Source organism: Erinaceus europaeus, chromosome 9, assembly GCF_950295315.1.
Source record: "Erinaceus europaeus chromosome 9, mEriEur2.1, whole genome shotgun sequence".
Taxonomy (NCBI): domain Eukaryota; kingdom Metazoa; phylum Chordata; class Mammalia; order Eulipotyphla; family Erinaceidae; genus Erinaceus; species Erinaceus europaeus.
Window position 1 is genome coordinate 102,006,393 of NC_080170.1, and position 18,786 is coordinate 102,025,178.

Consider the following 18,786-nt stretch of genomic DNA (forward strand, 5'->3'; position numbering starts at 1 on the left):
ATAAATAAGATATATTAAAAAAAAAAACTAGGGTAAACTCCTGTGTCAGAGACTAATGGCCACAGAACCAGAGTTGTGAAAAAGTTTAGAAAGCCAGGACATCACTCAATGAGTAGACCACATGCCTTATCAAGCACAGGGTCTTGAGCTGGAACCCAAGCATTCCATGAGAACAGTGAGGGAGCTCCATAGAGAGTGAGTGGAGCACATCTATAGTCTTTTCTTCCTCCTCTCTCCTCTCCTTTCCCTAAGTAAGTAACAAAATAAAGCAGAGGTCCATAATATACCTGAATCTCCTAGCTATAATATTTCTTTCCTTCCTTCCTTCCTCTCTCTCTCTCTCTCTCTCTCTCTTTCTTTTGCCTCCAGGGTTATTGCTGGGACTCAGTGACTGCACTACAAATCCACTGCTACAGGTGACCACATTTTTCAATTTTTTTTCTCTTTTTGGATAGGACAGAGAGAAATTGAGAGAGGAGGGGGAGATAGAGAGGGAGAGAGAAAGATAGAGACACCTGCAGACCTGCTTCACTACTTCTGAAGTGACCCCTCTGCAGGTGGGGGGCTGAGGGCTCCAACCAGGATCTTTGCACAGGTCCTTGAAAAAAAAGAGAGAGAGAGAGAGAAAGCTGGGCGTATGGATTGACCTGCCGATGTCCATGTCCAGTGGAGAAGCAATCACAGAAGCCAGAACTCCCACCTTCTGCACCCCATAAATCATGTTGGTCCATACTCCCAGAGAGGGATAAATGCAAAGAGAATCTCATGCCTGAGGCTACATAGTCCCAGGTTCAATATTGCTCTAGTAGCAATAAATACTGTAACTTTTCTGAACTGGAAACTATAGACACTGAGGCTAAAATCACAATGCGTTATAGGGTGCCTCTATCATCACAGAACCAGCAGACACCATATACTGGACAATAGCAATTAGAGGAAATGGGATCAGGGACCAGGCAGTGGCACACCCAGGTAAGCACACATATTACCATGCATAAGGACCCAGGTTCAAGGACCCACTCCCCACCTACAGGGAGGAAGCTTCACAAGTAGTGAAACAGGTCTGCAGGTATCTCTCTCTCCCTATCTCCCCTCTCAATTTCTATCTACCCTATCAAATTAAAAACAGAAATGGTCACTGGGAGTGGTGGATTTATCTTGCGGGCATTGAGCCCCAGCAACCTTGGTGGCAACAGAAATAAAAAACAAAAGAGAAAATGAGATCTTCAAATCTGAAAATTCTTTTGCTACTTTTGGCACATACATAGGTGCAATATTACCATCATGAGTTCCTGGTGACATCACTGTAAAAATAAACCCTCTAGGGAGTTGGGCAGTAGCACAGCAGGTTAAGAGCACATGGCTCAAAGCACAAATGACCAGTGAAAGGATCCCAGTTCGAGCCCCCAGGTCCCCACCTGCAGGGGAGTTGCTTCACAGGTGGTGAAGCAGGTTTGCAGGCGTCTATCTTTCTCTCCCCCTGTCTTCCCATCCTCTCTTGATTTCTCTCTGTCCTATCCAACAATGACATCAACAACAATAATAACTACAACAATAAAACAATAAGGGCAACAAAAGGGAATAAATAAATAAATAGAAAAGTTTTAAAAAATAAACCCTCTTGTGGGACTATGTGAAAGCTTGGTAGAGCTTAGGGGAGCTCACTCATCCTTGGATGGAGGTCTGGAAAGACACCCCACTTGTTAGCCTCTCTCCTTATAGAGATGAGCCAAGAGGGAAAAGTCTCCCAGACTCAGTTTCTCCTTGTTAGTCTCTCAAGCTCACAGAAAGCCTACAGGCCTCTCACACTTAGTTTCCCCTGCTAGCAGCAGGCCAAATAGTTGCCTACTTTAGGGTTCCACTTCACCTTTTGATCACAACAGAGAACACACTCTATCATACACCTCCCCAACACCAGACAATGAAAACCCCAAATCCTATTTCCTTGTGCCCTTTGATATCTGTGATTTACATCAAGTTTTGTTTTTCTTCTTCTCTACCTCACCTGGTTTAACCCCTATGCTTCTCTTAAATGCCTTTGGATAATTAACTCGCCTGCATCATGGAGACTAATTGTCTTGACCTTTATGTATCGCATCAATTCTTGTCATACCTGCCCCCTACCATAGGGGCAAGCTGACCTTTAAGAAACCTGTAATTTCTGACATATGTGACAAATGTTCTTTGTTTATCTCTCTATATAATCCTGTACCCATCTACAAATAAATGAGTGTTCATACCAGAATACGAGGCTTCCTTTCTGAATCGCGCAGTCCCTAGAACCATTGAGGAAGGGTCGGTGGCTTACCCCCTGGTTGGAGCCACTCCACATGAGCCCCAGCACCCTCTAACAGTGATTACATTTTAGCGATAAATTATAGACAGGTAGAAAGAGTAAGTTCTAAATTTTACAGCTTTATTTAATCACTAATCATTTCCTTGCAGATATCACAGAATTTTTACCAAGTAATGTTCTAATAAAAATTATGCATTAGTACACACATAAGTTTGTTCAACAAACATGTCTCTGTAGATCCAAACACATGAATAGGTCTAAATTGGAAGTCCTAGTGTTCACTCATTATAAGTACATTTCTTTTCTTTTTTTACAAATAAGCCTTTTCTTTGTGGGAAGGTCAGGGTTTCAGAGTATCTTTGGTTCATACTTTCTGATAGCTGAGGGTCAAAATGTCCATCAAATGCTATCCATTTGCAGCAGCAAGAGCACTCAGCAAGGGGATTCTTGTATGCCAGAGTTAAATACATATAAAGGCATAATGATTACTGAACAATTCTCTAGGAACCACTTGCCCAACTATAATTTTCCTACTGTTCCTCAAACATAACTATTTCTCTATCACTACGAACTCTCCCTTCACTTTATCCTCCTTTTTCCTCCTGGTTTCTTTCATCTGGAATCCCACATAGCTTCTATACACTATTTCAAGAGTCAGGCAAAGCCCTACGTCTCTGCCAAAGGGTAAAGCCTTTTCTACTATTCTACCCAACAGGGATCTAGACTCTGACCCTCTTCAGTCTTTATCAAGCACTTGGTTTTGTTTTTACTGCCAACTACTGCTAGTTTTCCATAAATGTCTGACTTATCTCCCAATTAGATTATAAGCTCCTCAAAGGAAGCTTCCTATATTGTTTTTTCCTGTATCACTTCTGCACCTACATAGTAGATGGTCTATATCCTGGTATGAACGTGCAATGTAGTGGATCCAATTATGGCCAACGTATACATATTAGGATCCTTCATGGGTCTTTCTAGAAATTATACTTTTTTTAAAATGTAGATTTTTCTGCCAGCACAATAAATCCTTTAAACGTGTGATATCAGAACTCATCAGCTGACTCTGTGTCCCAGCCACAGGATTGCAGTTGCTCATCTTGTGGAAACTCAACTTCAATGTCATAAACAAAATTTGGATCATCCTTCTTTTTCTGATTTTTCTCAAAAAGCTCATCCATGATGCTCTTCCTTTTTGCAAGTTCTTTGTCATCTAGTTTGTTCAAATCTTCTTCAGGGTCTATGGTTCTTTCCCGTTGAATTTGTTCCATTGTTTCTGCCAAACTCTGCCCCCACAAGTTACCTCGTAAAACACTGAATAATTTCTCTAACTGCCTTAGAGGTACTTGCTCCAGGTAACTCTTGTGTCTTGGATTATTCTTTAATTGTTCAGCAGCTCTGTTACAATCTAGGAGGAAAAAAACAAAACTGTGTATTATATATGCTGTACTATTGATGCACCACAAACTACTCAAAGTATTATTTGACATTACAGTCCAGGAGCCGAGTAGATTTTCTGGAATAAATTATTTTACAGAACTACTTCTTTATATTGAGCTTTGATTGTTGCAAGAGAAAGAGAACATGTTTTTTATTTCCTTTACTTAGAAATAACTTTGATGGGATGTTATAAACATTTTCGATTGGAAAAATCCTTTGAGGTAAGCAAGCTCTAGATATTAGTACCATTTTTCAGAAAATATCAAGATGACAAACACATTTGGAGAATGACACAGAGAGTTCATCAGTATTATTGAACAGTGGTAGAGCCGGCATCTCACACAAGGATGCTTTCACCAGAGAGACGACTCTAGTACTATAGCACCTGTGGTACTGGAGCTCGAACCCGAGCCTCACACATGGCAAGGCGTGCTCTCTACCTGCTGAGCTATCTCACCAGCCCAACTCACCCTATAATTCTGAAAGGGTGGGACTACCCTTTTTTTTTTATTGATTAGGAAACTGAAGCTAAACAAGAAGAAGTAATTTAGCTAATGTCACTCACTTATTCTAACAGAGCCATAATTTAAACCCCTGCTATGTGGGAACACTGTATCATTCCACTACAGGAGACTCAAATTATTCTTATCGAGTGACCTACAAATATTTGAGATAGGGGCATGATAAAACACAAGGTACCTGAAAACTTTGAAAAGTTTCGGACTGGCATTATGCGCTGGCGACTTTTCCCCTTGATTTCATTTTCATAGATTAAGACAATAGCTGGAGGCTGGAATCTAATTCCACATTTTTTGGCAGTGCACATCATTCTCATACTCTTCAGGGTAAATCAGAGGAAATCTGATGGAAATGTGTTAGTCATATAATGACTTCCTGTGGAGGGGGAAAAATAAGTGTTGCATAATCACAGTCCCTCTTCTCCCTCGTCTGTAGCATATCTGGCTCTAGTTCAGCTCAAGAGAGTCACGCCTACCAAGCTGAATGTTGCAAAAGCTCCTTGCATATTCAGTCTGTTGGATCCCTGGATCACTAAGAGGTGTAGGTTTGTTCATACATGAAACTAGAAATTAAATTCCATTTGTACTCCTTAGTGTGCCCTACTTTTTTTTTTCTCTCTCTCTCTCTTTTTTTTTTTTCCCTCCAGGGTTATTGCAGGGGCTTGGTGTCTGCACTACAAATCCACTGCTCCTGGAGACCATTTTTTTCCCATTTTGTTGCCCTTGTCGTCATTATCGTTACTGTTTCCATTGATGTTGTTGTTGTTGGACAGGACAGAGAGAAATGGAGAGAGGAGGGGCGACAGAGAGGGGGAGAGAAAGACTGACACCTGCAGACCTGCTTCACCACTTGTGAAGTGACACCCTTGCAGGTGGGGAGCCAGGGGCTTGAGTGGGGTAACTTATGCTGGTCCTTGTGCTTTGCACCTCGTGCACTTAACCTGCTGCTGTACTCTTAACCAAAGAATGTGTATGAATCTGAGTCAGCCCAAGCGTTAACTTGCAGGGTCTTAAATTTATCCATTAAATAAGTATGTAAAAACATTCTCTATATCAACGTACCCAAAGTCCTTTTCTTTCCTTTTTTTTTTTTTTCTTTTCCCCCAGCGCACTGTTCAACTCTAGTTTATGGTGGTATAGGGGATTGAACCTAGAAGTTCAGAGCCTCAGGCTTGAGAGTCTCTTTGCATAACCATTATGCTATCTCCCTGGCCCTACTCAAAGTCTTTTAACCTCAGCATGTGCCGAGAAGTTCACCAGAACTGATATTTCCTTTGTACTTTCCCAATCATTTTACTCAGATTTTTTTTTTGTAGTTACCTAATCATTTATTTTCTTTGTTGTTGCTGTTGTTGTTTTATCAGGACTTGTGTATCTGCAATTCCACAGCTCCTAGGCTGATTTACTTTACGTCTTTTATTTTAGATAGAAACTCCATCTGGGGACCTTCTCTCAGTGCTATGGTGCTTCCATGTAGTACAAGGTTTGAACCTGGGGCCCTGCATACAGTAAGACACCTGTTTTACTCAATGAGCTATCCATCCTCTGGCCCCCAGATAAACTGTGGAAGGTTCCACTTTCTTCTATTTTATTTTTTTAAAGATTGTATTTAACATAAGAGAAAGAGAGAGAAAGAAGTCAGTAGTTAAATACATGTGGTGGTGTTAAGGTGCCTCAGGCATGCCAATCCTGCACTCTAACGACTGAGCTATTTTCCTAGCCTACCATGCTTTTTTTTTTTTCTCCTTTTGTTGCCCCTGTTGATTATTGTCATTGCTGTCGTTGGATAGGACAGAGAGAAATTGAGAGAGGAGGGAAAGACAGATAGACACCTGCAGACCTGCTTTACCACCTGTGAAGGGACCCCCCCCCCACAGATGGGGAGCCGGGACTCAAACCGGGATCCTTACCCAGGTCCTAGCGCATGCTCCATGTGTGCTTAACTCGATGCACTAACATCTGCCCCACCACCACCACCATGCTTTCCTATTCCATATACTCCATGAGGCTAGTAGGAAACACAGCCACTGTTCACCACAATATCCCAATAATACAATACTTGGAACAGAGTAGACATCTCATAATGTTTATTTCAACTGATGTCTTACTACAGGATCTTTTCTTCAGTTATAAGAAATGTACTACTAGGGCTGGTGCACTTGGTTAAGTGCACGTATTACCGCGCACAAGGAATCAGGTTCAAGCCTCTGGTCCCCACCTGCTGGGGGGAAGCTTCCTAAATGGTGAAGCAGTGCTGCAGGTGTCTGTCTCTCTCTCCCTCTCTAACTATCCTTCCCTCTTAGTTTCTCTCTGTTCTAGTAAAATAAATCAATAAAATTTTTTAAAAATTAAAGAAAAAAAAAAACCATTTTGCAGGTCTGTTCTTTCTTTCTTTCTTTCTTTCTTTTACCTCCAGGATTATAGCTGGGGCTCGATGTCTGCACTATGAATGCACTGCTCCTGGAGTCTTTTTTTTTCCCTTTTTCTTGCCCTTATTGTTTATCCTTGTTATTAATGTTGTTGCTGTTATTGCTGTCATTGTTGTTGGATAGGACAGAGAGAAATGGAGAGAAGAGGGGAAGACAAAGAGGAGGAGAGAAAGACAGACACCTGCAGACCTGCTTCACCGTTTGTGAAGCAACCCCCTGCAGGTGGGGAGTGGGGGCTCTAACCAGGTTCCTTACACAGGTCCTTGCTCTTTGCGCCATGTGCGCTTAACCCGCTGCTACTGCCCACCCCCAGGTCAGTTATTTCTATTCCCCCTCCTCTGATCCCAATAACAAAGTACAATTAAGCATTAGGGCTATTTTAAATGTAATTTTTGCTACTCTCAAAGATATGCAATGTCAAGGAACCTAGAGTTCAGCATTGGAATGGTATCTTCATAAACAGTTCTGTTATAGAATCATCATGGGAACACAGTCATGTAATGTTTGGAGAAAACTACTGGGGGCGGGAGGGCATTGAAAACATATAAAAAATAACTACCCCTTACCCATCTCAGTTTTTATTTATCCTAGGCACATTTTAAAACTCTTATATCTAATTTTTTAGAGAGAGATAAAAAGTTAAAGATAATAGAGCACTGAAGCTTCCCTCTATGTCAGATGGGCCAAGCAAGCTCAGAGCTGGGTCACACATAACTATAATTTTATATATATTATTTCCTGACTCTTCAATTTAACAACCTAAATGATCTTATGTCATTAGCTGTCTTTTCTCTATTATTATGCAAATACTGTTGGCTTCGAGAATTTTTTTCTCTTAGGAATTAATCATATGGGGGCTGGGCAGTGGAGCACCCAGTTAACACGCACATCACAATGCTCAAGGACCCGGGTTCAAGCAGTGAAGCAGGTCTGCAGGTGTCTCTTTCTCTCTCCCTCTCTATTTCCTCCTCCCCTTTAATACTCCCATTTCGCCGTCCTAAAATCTGGCCTATCAGTAAACTTCTTCGGAGATCCTACTGAACACAACATCAATATCACACACACGCAAAAGATTGATATGCCGGGAGTCGGGCGGTAGCGCTGCGGGTTAAGCGCCAGTGGCACAAAGCGCAAGGATCAGCATAAGGATCCCAGTTCGAGCCCCCGGCTCCCCACCTGCAGGGGAGTCGCTTCACAAACGAAGCAAGTCTACAGGTGTCTATCTTTCTCTCCCCCTCTCTGTCTTCCCCTCCTCTCTCCATTTCTCTCTGTTCTATCCAACAGCGACGACATAACAACAGCAATAATAACTGCAACAAAAGGGAATAAATAAATAGATATTTCTAATTGGTTCTTTGACTACAGGCTCTTATTGCTTTTTGAGATTTTATTTATTTTTTTTTTACTAGTGCTATGTTTCTAACCTGTTTAAAATGTAAAATATCTATGTGCAGCCTATTAAAAAATCTCTGGTTCTCCGCCCTTTCCCTCTCCATAGGCAACCAGCTTAAATTCTTTTGACTCTTCCAAAACCAATTCTCTCCATTTTTCTGACTTTATTGTACAACTCCTGGGAATTAACTCAGGGCTCGCACAGACTCTCATACCGCTGAGCAGACTCTCAATTTTTCCATTTTGTATTTAGAGACGTGAGTCGACACTCTGCAGCTTCACTATGCAAAGTGCTCGAATGTGGTGCCAGGGATCAAACGCAGGTATTATCAGTAACTGCATCAACAGCATCCTCCTGCCACCTAAAGGTATACAGACTTTGCCAACAGGGTTAAATGTCTCATGTCTCCAGTGAGATACATCTGGTGCAAGGTTCACTTTCTTACCATAGAGAAACATGTGCATCTTCGCCTGCAGGCCAACGTCTCCAAGCGCCCAAAGCGGGTTGTTTTCACCCCACCGCAGTGCACACCGGCGCCCTAAACTCGATTCTGAAGACAGACTTGTTGCAGCAGACAGACTTGTTGCAGCAGGTTGAATTCCCCAGCAGGAAGCCGGAATCACCAGCTACTGGAGAGCGGAGGCCGCAGCATGCTCAGCGGGTTACCCGTACAGCCTACGGAGGCCTGATCCCGCCCCCGAGGAGTGAGGGCGCAGTGCGACTGTTTCCATAGCAACCGGGTGGCGTACGTCACGCCGCCTGCGCAGCCGCGCTGCGCGCCCCGCCTCGCGGCAAGGTGACAAGGGGCGTGGCCTCCCAGACCCGGCTGTCACCGCCTCCTCCTACGCCGGAACTGGCGAGAGTGCTAATTCCCAGAGGGGCGCATGCAGGTTCCTGCTTCCATATTTCTTCCCAGTGCGCCCCTCTCGGGCGCCCGCTCCCCGGCGACCTGGCTGCCCGGGATGTAGGCGTCCGGGCGGTGGCCTGGCTGCTTCTATGGGTGGCTGCTGGGATCCCCCTCAGGCCGGCTCAGACCGACGCGGGTAAAAGGGGCGGGGCGGGGGGGGCCGTAGGGTGGGAGCTGTCGAGACCCCTGGATCCGCTCTGCGGTCCGCACGTGTAGGCGCGGCCCCTAGCTTTGTAGGGTGAGCTGGAGCGTGTTACAAACCCACCTCGTGCTACTGCCCACCCCCCCCACACACACACACACACACTGCCCTTTCGCTGTGTGGTCGCACCTGCTTTCTGGACTTGGTCCTCTTGCTGGACTCCTGTAAAGGAAAGTTGTACCAGGAAGCGTCGTGGGGTGAAGGAAACCTCTGATCACTTAGGGGCCAGGAAGGCCTGGGTGATCCGTGATGCCAGCGAACCCCAGTTCAGAATGCCGAGCCTGGGGGCGGGAAGGGAAAGACCACGAGTTAGGTTTTGTGGACCTCTTTTGCATTGGATTAGTTTTCTTATGGCTTCTACTCTGTAAGGCAGAGGACCACAGCGTAGTGCTGAATTAGGACTGTGAATCTGATTTTTGGTGGGGAAAGGGGAATCAGTACAAACCATGTGAGTTTTTCTATCTGTAAAAAAAAAAAAAAAAACAGCACATTACATTAGCCTCTGTTAGTCAATGCTGTCTTTTCTGTTTATATATTGTTCCCAAATTTATTGAAGGATTATGAAAACAATATTTTTGTTTGTTTTTTCCTTTTAACCAGAGCACTTCTCATGGCCCTGCCAGTGCTGGGGATTGAACCTGGGACCGTAGAGCCTCAGACATGAAGCTTTTGCATAACCATTATATTATCTGCCTGACTCCGAGACAATTTATTTATTTATGTATTTATTTAGAGAAATTGAGAAGGGAGGGGAGATAGAGATGGAGAGAGGAAGACACCTGCGGCACTATCTCAATACTGTGAAACTTCTCCCTTGCAGGTGAGGGCCAGGGGGCTTGAGCCTGGGTCCTTGTGAACTGTTAAGTGTGTGCTCAACCAGGTGCGCCGCCACCCGGCCCCGCTCCAAGATTATATATATAATATATATATAATTGCCTTTTGTTGCCCTTGTTTTATTGTTGTAGTTGATTGTTGTTGAATAGGACAGAGAGAAATGGAGAAAGGAGGGAAGACAGAAAGGGGGAGAGAAAGAGACACCTGAGACCTGCTTCACCGCCTGTGAAGCAACTCCCCTGCAGGTGGGGAGCCGGGGCTCCAACGGGCCCTTAGGCCGGTCCTTGTGCTTTGCGCCACCTGCACTTAACCCGCTGCGCTACCGCCTGACTCTCCCTCCAAAAGAATTTTTAAACAGTTGGATTTGGTGTTCTCTAACGAGTCTTCCAGCTTTGGCATTTTATGATTAAGAAGAGGTCAAGTTCTAGAGTCAGTTTAGGCCTCAATAACCAAATAAAAACATATTTAAGAAAAAAAAAATCTTGGTGATGAGTCACAACAAATTCATTTTTTAAGTGGTACTTTCACCGTATAATCAAAATATATTATTTACCATACTGTCTGTAAATGAGTTTTTTCTGCCATCCTAAAATTAATGATTACTACTCTCTAGCATGTAGTCTAATAGAATGTGAGCATATTTATTTGACTTTTTTTAAATTTTTGCTTCCTTAATCTGTAGGTAGGTAATTTGTAAACCCTATGTCCCACCTCCATTTCATTAAGATTAAATACAGTGAAGAAACATGCAGAACCTTAAAATTCAGTGGTAGAGAGAATGTTTCACAGTCGAAACCTTGAATTTAACACATGTGCGCGCGCATACATGCACGTGCACAAACACGGGGAGTGGTGGGAGGGCGGCATTGAACATTAAATTGAATTTTATACAAGAGCTACTTTTGTTTTTTGTCTGGTTAAAGACTATACTTCTCCAAAGCAAGGGAGAATATCATTAAAGAGGTATGAGGGCGAAAGTTTCTTATACATTATAATTCAGGTAGATCTAATCAGACATTCATTTAGTTGTATGACCCAGAATCACTGGTGTCTATAAATCATTTTTCCTCCTGCCTTCGTCTGGCACTGTAAAGTCAGAAACACATGTGGAAAGCCCCAAGCAGAAAATCTGCCATATCGATATAATTAATACATTTTTCCTATGCTTTTCTTTCTCTCTTCATCCTTGCATATTTCAAATGTTTTCATCTTTGGGTCATTTTTTTCATGCATCTCTTCTGGAAAACATCTAATGGGCTTAGTGACAGCATAGTGTGTGGTTTTCTGTGTTTTTTTTTTTTTTTTTCCTCCAGGGTTATTGCCTGGGCTCGGTGCCTGCACCACTAATCCACCGCTCCTGGAGGCCATTTTCTCCCCCTTTTGTTGCCCTTGTTGTTATAGCCTTGTTGTGGTTATTATTATTACCATTGTTGATGTTGTTCGCTGTTGGATAGGACAGAGAGAAATGGAGAGAGGAGGGGAAGATAGGGGGGAGAGAAAGATAGACACCTGCAGACCTGCTTCACCTCCTGTGAAGCGACTCCCCTGCAGGTGGGGAGCCAGGGGCTCGAACCCGGATCCTCACTCCGGTCCTTGCGCTTTGGGCCACTTGTGCTTAACCCGCTGCGCCACTTGTGCTTAACCCGCTGCGCCACCGCCCGACCCCCTTCTGTGTATGTTTTAATGTTCTTTCCATACATTTCATTTTTGAAAGTAAGATAAAGTTCTTTATTTAAAAAGACTTCTAAAAGAATTTCTTATATTTATTTTCCCTTTTGTTGCCCTTGTTTTTCATTGTTGTAGTTATTGATGTTGTCGTTGTTAGGACAAAGAGAAATGGAGAGAAGAGGGGGAAGACAGAGTGGGGGAGAGAAAGACACCTGCAGACCTGCTTCACGGCCTGTGAAGCAACTACCCTGCAGGTGGGGAGCGGGGGTCCTCTAACCCGGATCCTTATGCCGGTCCTTGGGTTTTGCACCACCTGCTCTTAATCCGCTGCTCTACCACCCGACTCCCCAATAAGATAAAGTTCTATAACAAGGTTCCTGGCAGAGTTGGTGGTTGTTAGGGACTGAATTTAATTGTATCATGCTGGCATTTTAACACCTGAATTCTGTATAGTCTGTGTAGTGTAGTTTCCGGTTATTTTAATTTTGTAAAGTAACTTTTGAAAGTCTTCCAATTTCTTTTATTATTATTATTATCATTATTTTCCTTTAATTTTTATTTATTTATTTATTTATTGCCTCCAGGGTTATTGCTGGGGCTCAGTACCTGCGCTACAAATTCACTGCTCCTGGAGGTTATTTTTCGCATTTTGTTGCCCTTGTTGAGTTTGTGTAGTTGTTATTGTTGTCCTGGTTGTTGTTGTTGGATAGGACAGAGAGAAGTGGAGAGAGGAGGGGAAGACAGAGAGAAGAGAAAGATAGACACCTGCAGACCTGCTTCATCACTTGTGAAGCAACCCCCTGCAGGTGGGGAGCTGGGAGCTCGAACCGGGATCCTTTGGCTTTGTGCCTTGTGTGCTTAACCCACTGTGCTACTGCCCAGCTCCTATTATTATTATTATTTATTATTATTATTATTGATATATTGGATAGAGACAAGCCAGAAATTGAGAGGGAAGGAGGTAAGAAAGAGGGAGAGAGACGGACACCTGCAAAATTGCTTCACCACTCATAAAGCTTTCCCCCAACAGGTGAGGACCAGGGGTTTGAACCCGGGTCCTTAAGCATTGTAACATGTATGCTCAACCAGGTGTGCCACCACCTGGCCCCTCCAGTTCCTTTAAAAAGCTCTTTTAATAGCTCCACAAGGCATAGCTATACCATTATAGTTTCACAGAATACAGAAGTTGCCAGTGTTTATCTGATACACATTGTCAGTGCAGTAAGTTTAAAACAGATTTGTTGGTTCTTTGAACATTCCATTCCATTTGGTGTCATGAAATCACCTAAATGAAGTGATACTAGTATCAAGCACTTAACAATAGACTATAAATTCCAAATCCTACTTACACTAAACTCTCATGACAACCAGCAAAAAACTATCTTGCTCAAAGCCACACAATGAGTGACACTCAGATTTGAAATTAGGCAATCTAACTACAAAGTCATTTGAAAATTCTTTATGTTTTTAGGTTTGTAAGATTTTCAAAGAATATGGGCAGGGGTAGATAGCATAATGGTTATGCAAACAGACTCTCATGCCTGAGGCTCAAAGTCCCAGGTTCAATCCCTTGCACCACTGTAAGCCAGAGCTGAGTAGCGCTCTGATAATTTAAAAAAAAAAAAAAAAAAGATTTTCAGAGAGTTATTAAGCCTACTTGAACAATTGCTTATTTTTATTAGTGATTTACTATTGATTTTAAAAATTATGAGATAACAGGAGTATAATTCTACACTGTTCCCACTACCAGAGTTCTGTATCCCCATTCCCTTCACTGGAAACTACACTAGTTCCCCCAATATCACAAATATGGGTTGACTATTATTTCTTTTTTTTTAATTTACTTATTCCCTTTTGTTGTCCTTGCTGTTTTATTGTTGTAGTTATTATTGATGTCGTTGTTGTTGGATAGGACAGAGAGAAATGGAGAGAGGGAAAGACAGAGAGAGGGAGAGAAAGATAGACACCTGCAGACTTGCTTCATTTGTGAAGCGACTCCCCTGGTGGGGAGCCGGGGGCTCAAACTGAGATCCTTACACTGGTACTTGCGCTTTGTGCCACCTGCGCTTAACCCTCTGCGCTACCACCTGACTCCTGACTATTATGTCTATAACTTCTATATTTATATATATTTGCCCCATTTTTTTTTCCCCCTATGGTCCTGTCTTCTCTTCCTAAGTCACATCTACTACTTCTGAATGTCTTTCCCTCCTCCCTTTTCTTTTTCCTTTTATCTCTCTGGGTCCTGATGGAAATGGAGTTCGGAGAGACCTCTCTGGTCATCCTCCCCTAACATTTACCTCTCTTGAAGTATGGACCAAAATTCTTTCTGGAGTGCAAAAAGTGGAAGTTCTGTCTTCTATAACTGCTTCTCCATTGGACATGGACATTGGCAAGTTGACCCATACCCCCAACCTGTTTCTGTCTTTCTCTAGTGGGGTAGGGCCCTGGAGACATGAGGTTCTGGGACTCATTGGTGTGGTCATCTGCACAGGAAAGTCAGGATGGAGTCATAGCAGCATCTGCAACTTGGTGGCTGGAAGGCTGGAAAATAAGTCAGGACAAACTATTTAATAAACAGGAACCAAAATAGCAATAGAGCAGATGAATTAGGGATACTTTCTTATTTTTAGAACATTTTTTGTTTGAATCATATTTAAAAGGAAAAATCTTTTGGTTCTTATAGGCATAAAATCTGCTTGCTCTGAAATTATTTTAAGACAAGAAGTTCTGAAAGATGGTTTCCACCGGTAAGTTATTCATTGGTTTTTGCTTAAATAAAAATATAATTTTTGGGAGTCAGGCTGTAGTGCAGCTGGTTAAGCGCAGGTGGCGCAAAGCACAAGGACCGGCATAAGGATCCCGGTTCGAACCCCGGCTCCCCACCTGCAGGGGAGTCGCTTCACAGGCGGTGAAGCAGGTCTGCAGGTGTCTATCTTTCTCTCCTCCTCTCTGTCTTCCCCTCCTCTCTCCATTTCTCTCTGTCCTATCCAACAACGATGACAACAACAATAATAACTACAACAATAAAACAAGGGCAACAAAAGGGAATAAATAAAGAAAATAAAATATTTTTAAAAATGTAAAAAATATATATATATAATTTTTATATAACTTAGAGCAAGAAATTCAATAGTTGAAAATTGGGTGAACTGAAAGTCACTTGTTTTCTTAAAGTTTATCAGTGACAGAGTTCTCACATGTGGTTCACAGTTTGGTGTAATGATTACAACAGGAGTAAAGAAAACAAGTGTTTGTCACTAACCATATGTGTATATTACACATTGTCGTATCTCTATATACAGCATTCAATTCAGTTTATTTTATTCATTTATTAGCTAGAAACAGAGAGAAATTGAGGGGGGGAGGTAGAGAGGGAGAGACAGAAAGACGCCTGCAGCATTGCTTCACCACTCATGAAGCTCCCCTGTAGTCAGGGACCAGGGGCTTGAACCTTCATCCTGGTGCACTGACTGTAACATGAGCACTTAACCAACTGCATCACAACCTGGCCCTTTTCAATTTAATTTTTAAAATAGTTGTGAGAAAAAGAAATTTTAAATGGGGCCAGGCAGCGGTGCACCTGGTTGAGCGCACACATTACAGTGCACAAGATTCAAGCCCCCAGCCCCCACCTACAGGGGGAAAGCTTCATGAGTGGTGAAGCAGGTCTGCAGGTGTCTCTCTGCCTCTCTACCTCTCTACCTCTCCCTCCCCTCTCAATTTCTCTCTGTCAGTATCCAGTAAATAAATAAAAGAAAAAGAAAAAATTAATAGTTGTGAGATAGATTATGCTTTTCTTATTCTTCAGATGAGAGAAATAAGGCCCAAAGAATTTAAATACTTTGATAGAAGTTAGAGTGGTAAGAGCTCTAAATCAAAATTAGGCTCTCAAATATTGTGCTATTACACTATCTTATATCACTTTCTGATTTTGTAGGACTTGGATCCAGATAACCAAGCTATTTCTAGATTACTTGGGAAAAATGGGTATTTGCCACTTTTTTCCCTCTCTCAACAAAAAAGTAGGCCTAACAACAGTGAAATCTTGCATGCCCAAGGCCCCAGCTATTATTATAAATGGGTCTCCCCATTCTGCAGCAAGAGAATTTAAGAGATTGCTGGACTTCTGGGGATCTCTGGATACTTTAAGTTAGATAGGTCTATAAAATAGTAAGTTTGATATAAATTGTAGACAAAATTCTATATCAAAACTAGCATGAATTGATTTTCTTTGTAACTAGGTGGGTCCAAGAAATGACATAACTATATATGACTGTCTACAAGACTTCTGATAAAGTTTTACTTGTTATATGTGTGTGATGAAGAATGAATTGGATGATATATAGAGAAATTACTTCATAAAGAACAGAGATATCCAACATATTGTGATTAACAGATTGAATGTCATCTTGGAGGTCCTAAAAGAGTGGCCTTTAAAGGTGTATGTTTTTTCTGATTATAAAATGTTACATGTTCATAAATAAAGGAAGTGTGTAAGTATGCACTTGCTTACTTTTGGCATAATTTGCCCCTTTATTTTATAAATCTCTCTCTATATAAACTTTATTTACTTTTTAACATTTATTTTTATTAGAGCACTGCTCAGCTCTGGTTTATGGGGGTGCTGGGAAATAGCTTAGATCCTCAGGCATAAAAGTTGTTTGTATGGGGGTCAGGTGGTGTCGCAGTGGGTTAAGCACACATGGTACAAAGCACAAGGACCGGAGTGAGGATCCCGGTTCCAGCCCCCGACTCCCCACCCGCAGGGGAGTCGCTTCACAGGTGGTGAAGCAGGTCTGCAGGTATCTCTCCTTCTCTCCCCCTCTCTGTCTTCCCTTCCTCTCCCATTTCTCTCTATCCTATCCAACAACAATGATGGCAATAACAACAATAATAACCACAACAATGATAAAACAACAATGAAAAAAAAATAGCCTGCAGGAGCAGTGGATTCATGGTGCAGGCACCGAGCCCCAGTGATAACCCTGGAGGCCAAAAAAAAAGAAAAAAAGTTGTTTGTATAGCCATTATGCTATCTCCCTAGCCCTTATTTTATTTTTATTAAGTATAAAAATAAACACCAGTGAACTTTACTAATTCTGAATTGTGCTCACTTCAGCAGCACATATACTAAAACTAGAGCGATACTAATTCTGAATTACAGTAATTCTACATGTTCTGCTAATAATTCAACATTTAAGTAGATTAAATCATCTATTTAATGATATGGTAGTTTTTTTATATTCAACATACTAAAACAATGCAGTGTCATAAACCAATCAAAGTAAAATGAACTTGAGAAAATTAGATTGCAGGATATATATATATATATGCAGCAATATTTGTGGTACATATATATATATTTGTGCTATATATATGCAGCAATATTTGTGCTACAAATTACAGGTACATTATTTATTGTGGTTTAACCACCATAGGGATGACTGAAGCCCCTTCTTTTCAGAAGAGGAGAAAATAAAATAACTCATATTACAGAAAAGAAATAAAATGTATGCATATGTGGAGACTACAGTGTACCCTACTTATAGTACAACTGAAGATCAGTTTCAAAGTAAGTTTGATATACATACTTGTTTCTTTTTAAGACTTGTTTATTAGCATGAGAAGGAGAGAGAAAGAAATAGAGGAATAGCATCACTCTGGCACATATAATACTTGGGAATGAACTTAGAACCTGCTGCCAGGTCCAACAGTAGCACCTACACACCTGTTTGGCCACTGATTACACCTGGTTGTTAATGAATTGACTGTGTTATGTCCAAAGGGAGCAAAGTCCCTTTTCCTTGCCCTAAATAACAAGAGTTATGGGGAGTCGGGCTGTAGCTCAGCGGGTTAAATGTAGGTGGCACAAAGCACAAAGACTGGCATAAGGATCCCGGTTCGAGCCCCGGCTACCCACCTGCAGGGGAGTCGCTTCACAGGCGGTGAAGCAGGTCTGCAGGTGTCTATCTTTCTCTCCCCCTCTCTGTCTTCCCCTCCTCTCTCCATTTCTCTCTGTCCTATCCAAGAACGACGACATCAATAACTACAACAATAAAACAACAAGGGCAACAAAAGGGAATAAATAAATAAATAAATATAAAATTAAATTTAAAAAATAAATAAATAAATAACAAGAGTTATATAATGGCCACTAAATGGAAATCACATATACCTAGCTTTAATTTTTGTTGAAAAACTGAAATATTTGAGAGAAACACTGCCCACTAAGATACACTTATCAGTTTTCATATTCCTAAAGCAAGGTGGGATTATACTTGATTTTTTTTTTTTTTTTTTTTACTCCATTAAAAAATAACAGACTTGTGGTCCGGCAGGCACAGTTGATAAAGCACTGGATTCTCAACTGTGAGGTCCCCAGTTCAATCCCCGGCAGCACATGTACCAGAGTGATGTCTGGTTCTCTCTCTTTCTCTGCCTGTCTTTCTCATAAATAAATAAATAAATTCTTTAAAAAAAATAAATAACAGACTTTTCTGTAGTTTAGATGTACATTTTCTTTTGTTGTAGCTAATTTGATAAGATGTTGAATATACACTTCAAATGGAAGTATATGGATCTCCTATAAAGAGAAAAAAGTAATAATAATAATAATGGGTCAGAAAGAGAGTTCACTGGGTAGGATATGTGCCTGTCTGCAGCCTAGATGTGAGCCCTAGTGCTGCATGGGAGGTGCCATGGCACCTGGAGAAGCTGTGGTGCTGTGGAGTCTTTCCCTCTCTTGTCTTTCTTTCTTTCTTCCTTTCTTTCTTTCAATTTTTTTCCAATATTTATTTATTTTCTCTTTTGTAGCCCTTGTTGTTTTTTTCATTGTTGCTGTAGTATTGTTGTTGTTGTTGTTGTTGATGTTGTTATTGTTAGATAATACAGAGAGAAATGGAGAGAGGAGGGAAAAACAGAGGGGGAGAGAAAGATAGACACCTGCAGACCTGCTTCACCGCCTGTGAAGCTACTCTCCCTGCAGGTGGGGAGCCGGGGGGCTTGAACCCGGGATCCTTAAACTGGTCCTTGCGCTTTGCGCCACTTGCGCTTAACCCGCCGTGCTACTGCCTGACTCCCCTTTCTTTACTTCTTATTT

General features: G+C 41.8%; 2 protein-coding genes across 3 annotated transcripts in view; one reads left to right on the forward strand and one right to left on the reverse strand.

Moving 5' to 3' along the window:
* Positions 1-2,395: 2,395 nt before the first annotated feature.
* CEP19 (centrosomal protein 19) lies at positions 2,396-8,918 on the reverse strand. Of its 2 annotated transcripts, XM_007517436.3 has the most exons (3): positions 8,519-8,897; positions 4,433-4,627; positions 2,396-3,701 (listed from the first exon to the last, which is right to left on the reverse strand). In XM_007517436.3, the coding sequence occupies exons 2-3, from the start codon at positions 4,566-4,568 to the stop codon at positions 3,340-3,342; spliced, it is 498 nt and encodes a 165-aa protein (XP_007517498.1). In that variant the 5' UTR covers positions 4,569-4,627; positions 8,519-8,897; the 3' UTR covers positions 2,396-3,339. The 2 variants fall into 2 exon arrangements, with proteins under 2 accessions (XP_007517498.1, XP_060054431.1); XM_060198448.1 differs by lacking the exon at positions 4,433-4,627 and having other exon boundaries at positions 8,519-8,918.
* Positions 8,919-8,929: 11 nt separating this feature from the next.
* The window catches only part of PIGX (phosphatidylinositol glycan anchor biosynthesis class X), a 35,730-nt gene continuing 25,873 nt past the window's right edge, over positions 8,930-18,786 (forward strand). Inside the window, exon 1 of the mRNA XM_060198447.1 lies at positions 8,930-9,116. Coding sequence (XP_060054430.1) covers positions 9,070-9,116 — 47 coding nt within the window. The 5' untranslated portion in view covers positions 8,930-9,069. The remainder of the gene's footprint in view (positions 9,117-18,786) is intronic.

Bases quoted from the DNA above. Each gene is read 5' to 3' on its own strand.
- CEP19 (XM_007517436.3), bottom strand. From the start codon at position 4,568: ATGAGAATGATGTGCACTGCCAAAAAATGTGGAATTAGATTCCAGCCT. The intron at 3,702-4,432 runs GTACCTTGTGTT...TTTTCCTCCTAG, and splicing joins AAACTTTTCAAAGTTTTCAG to ATTGTAACAGAGCTGCTGAA.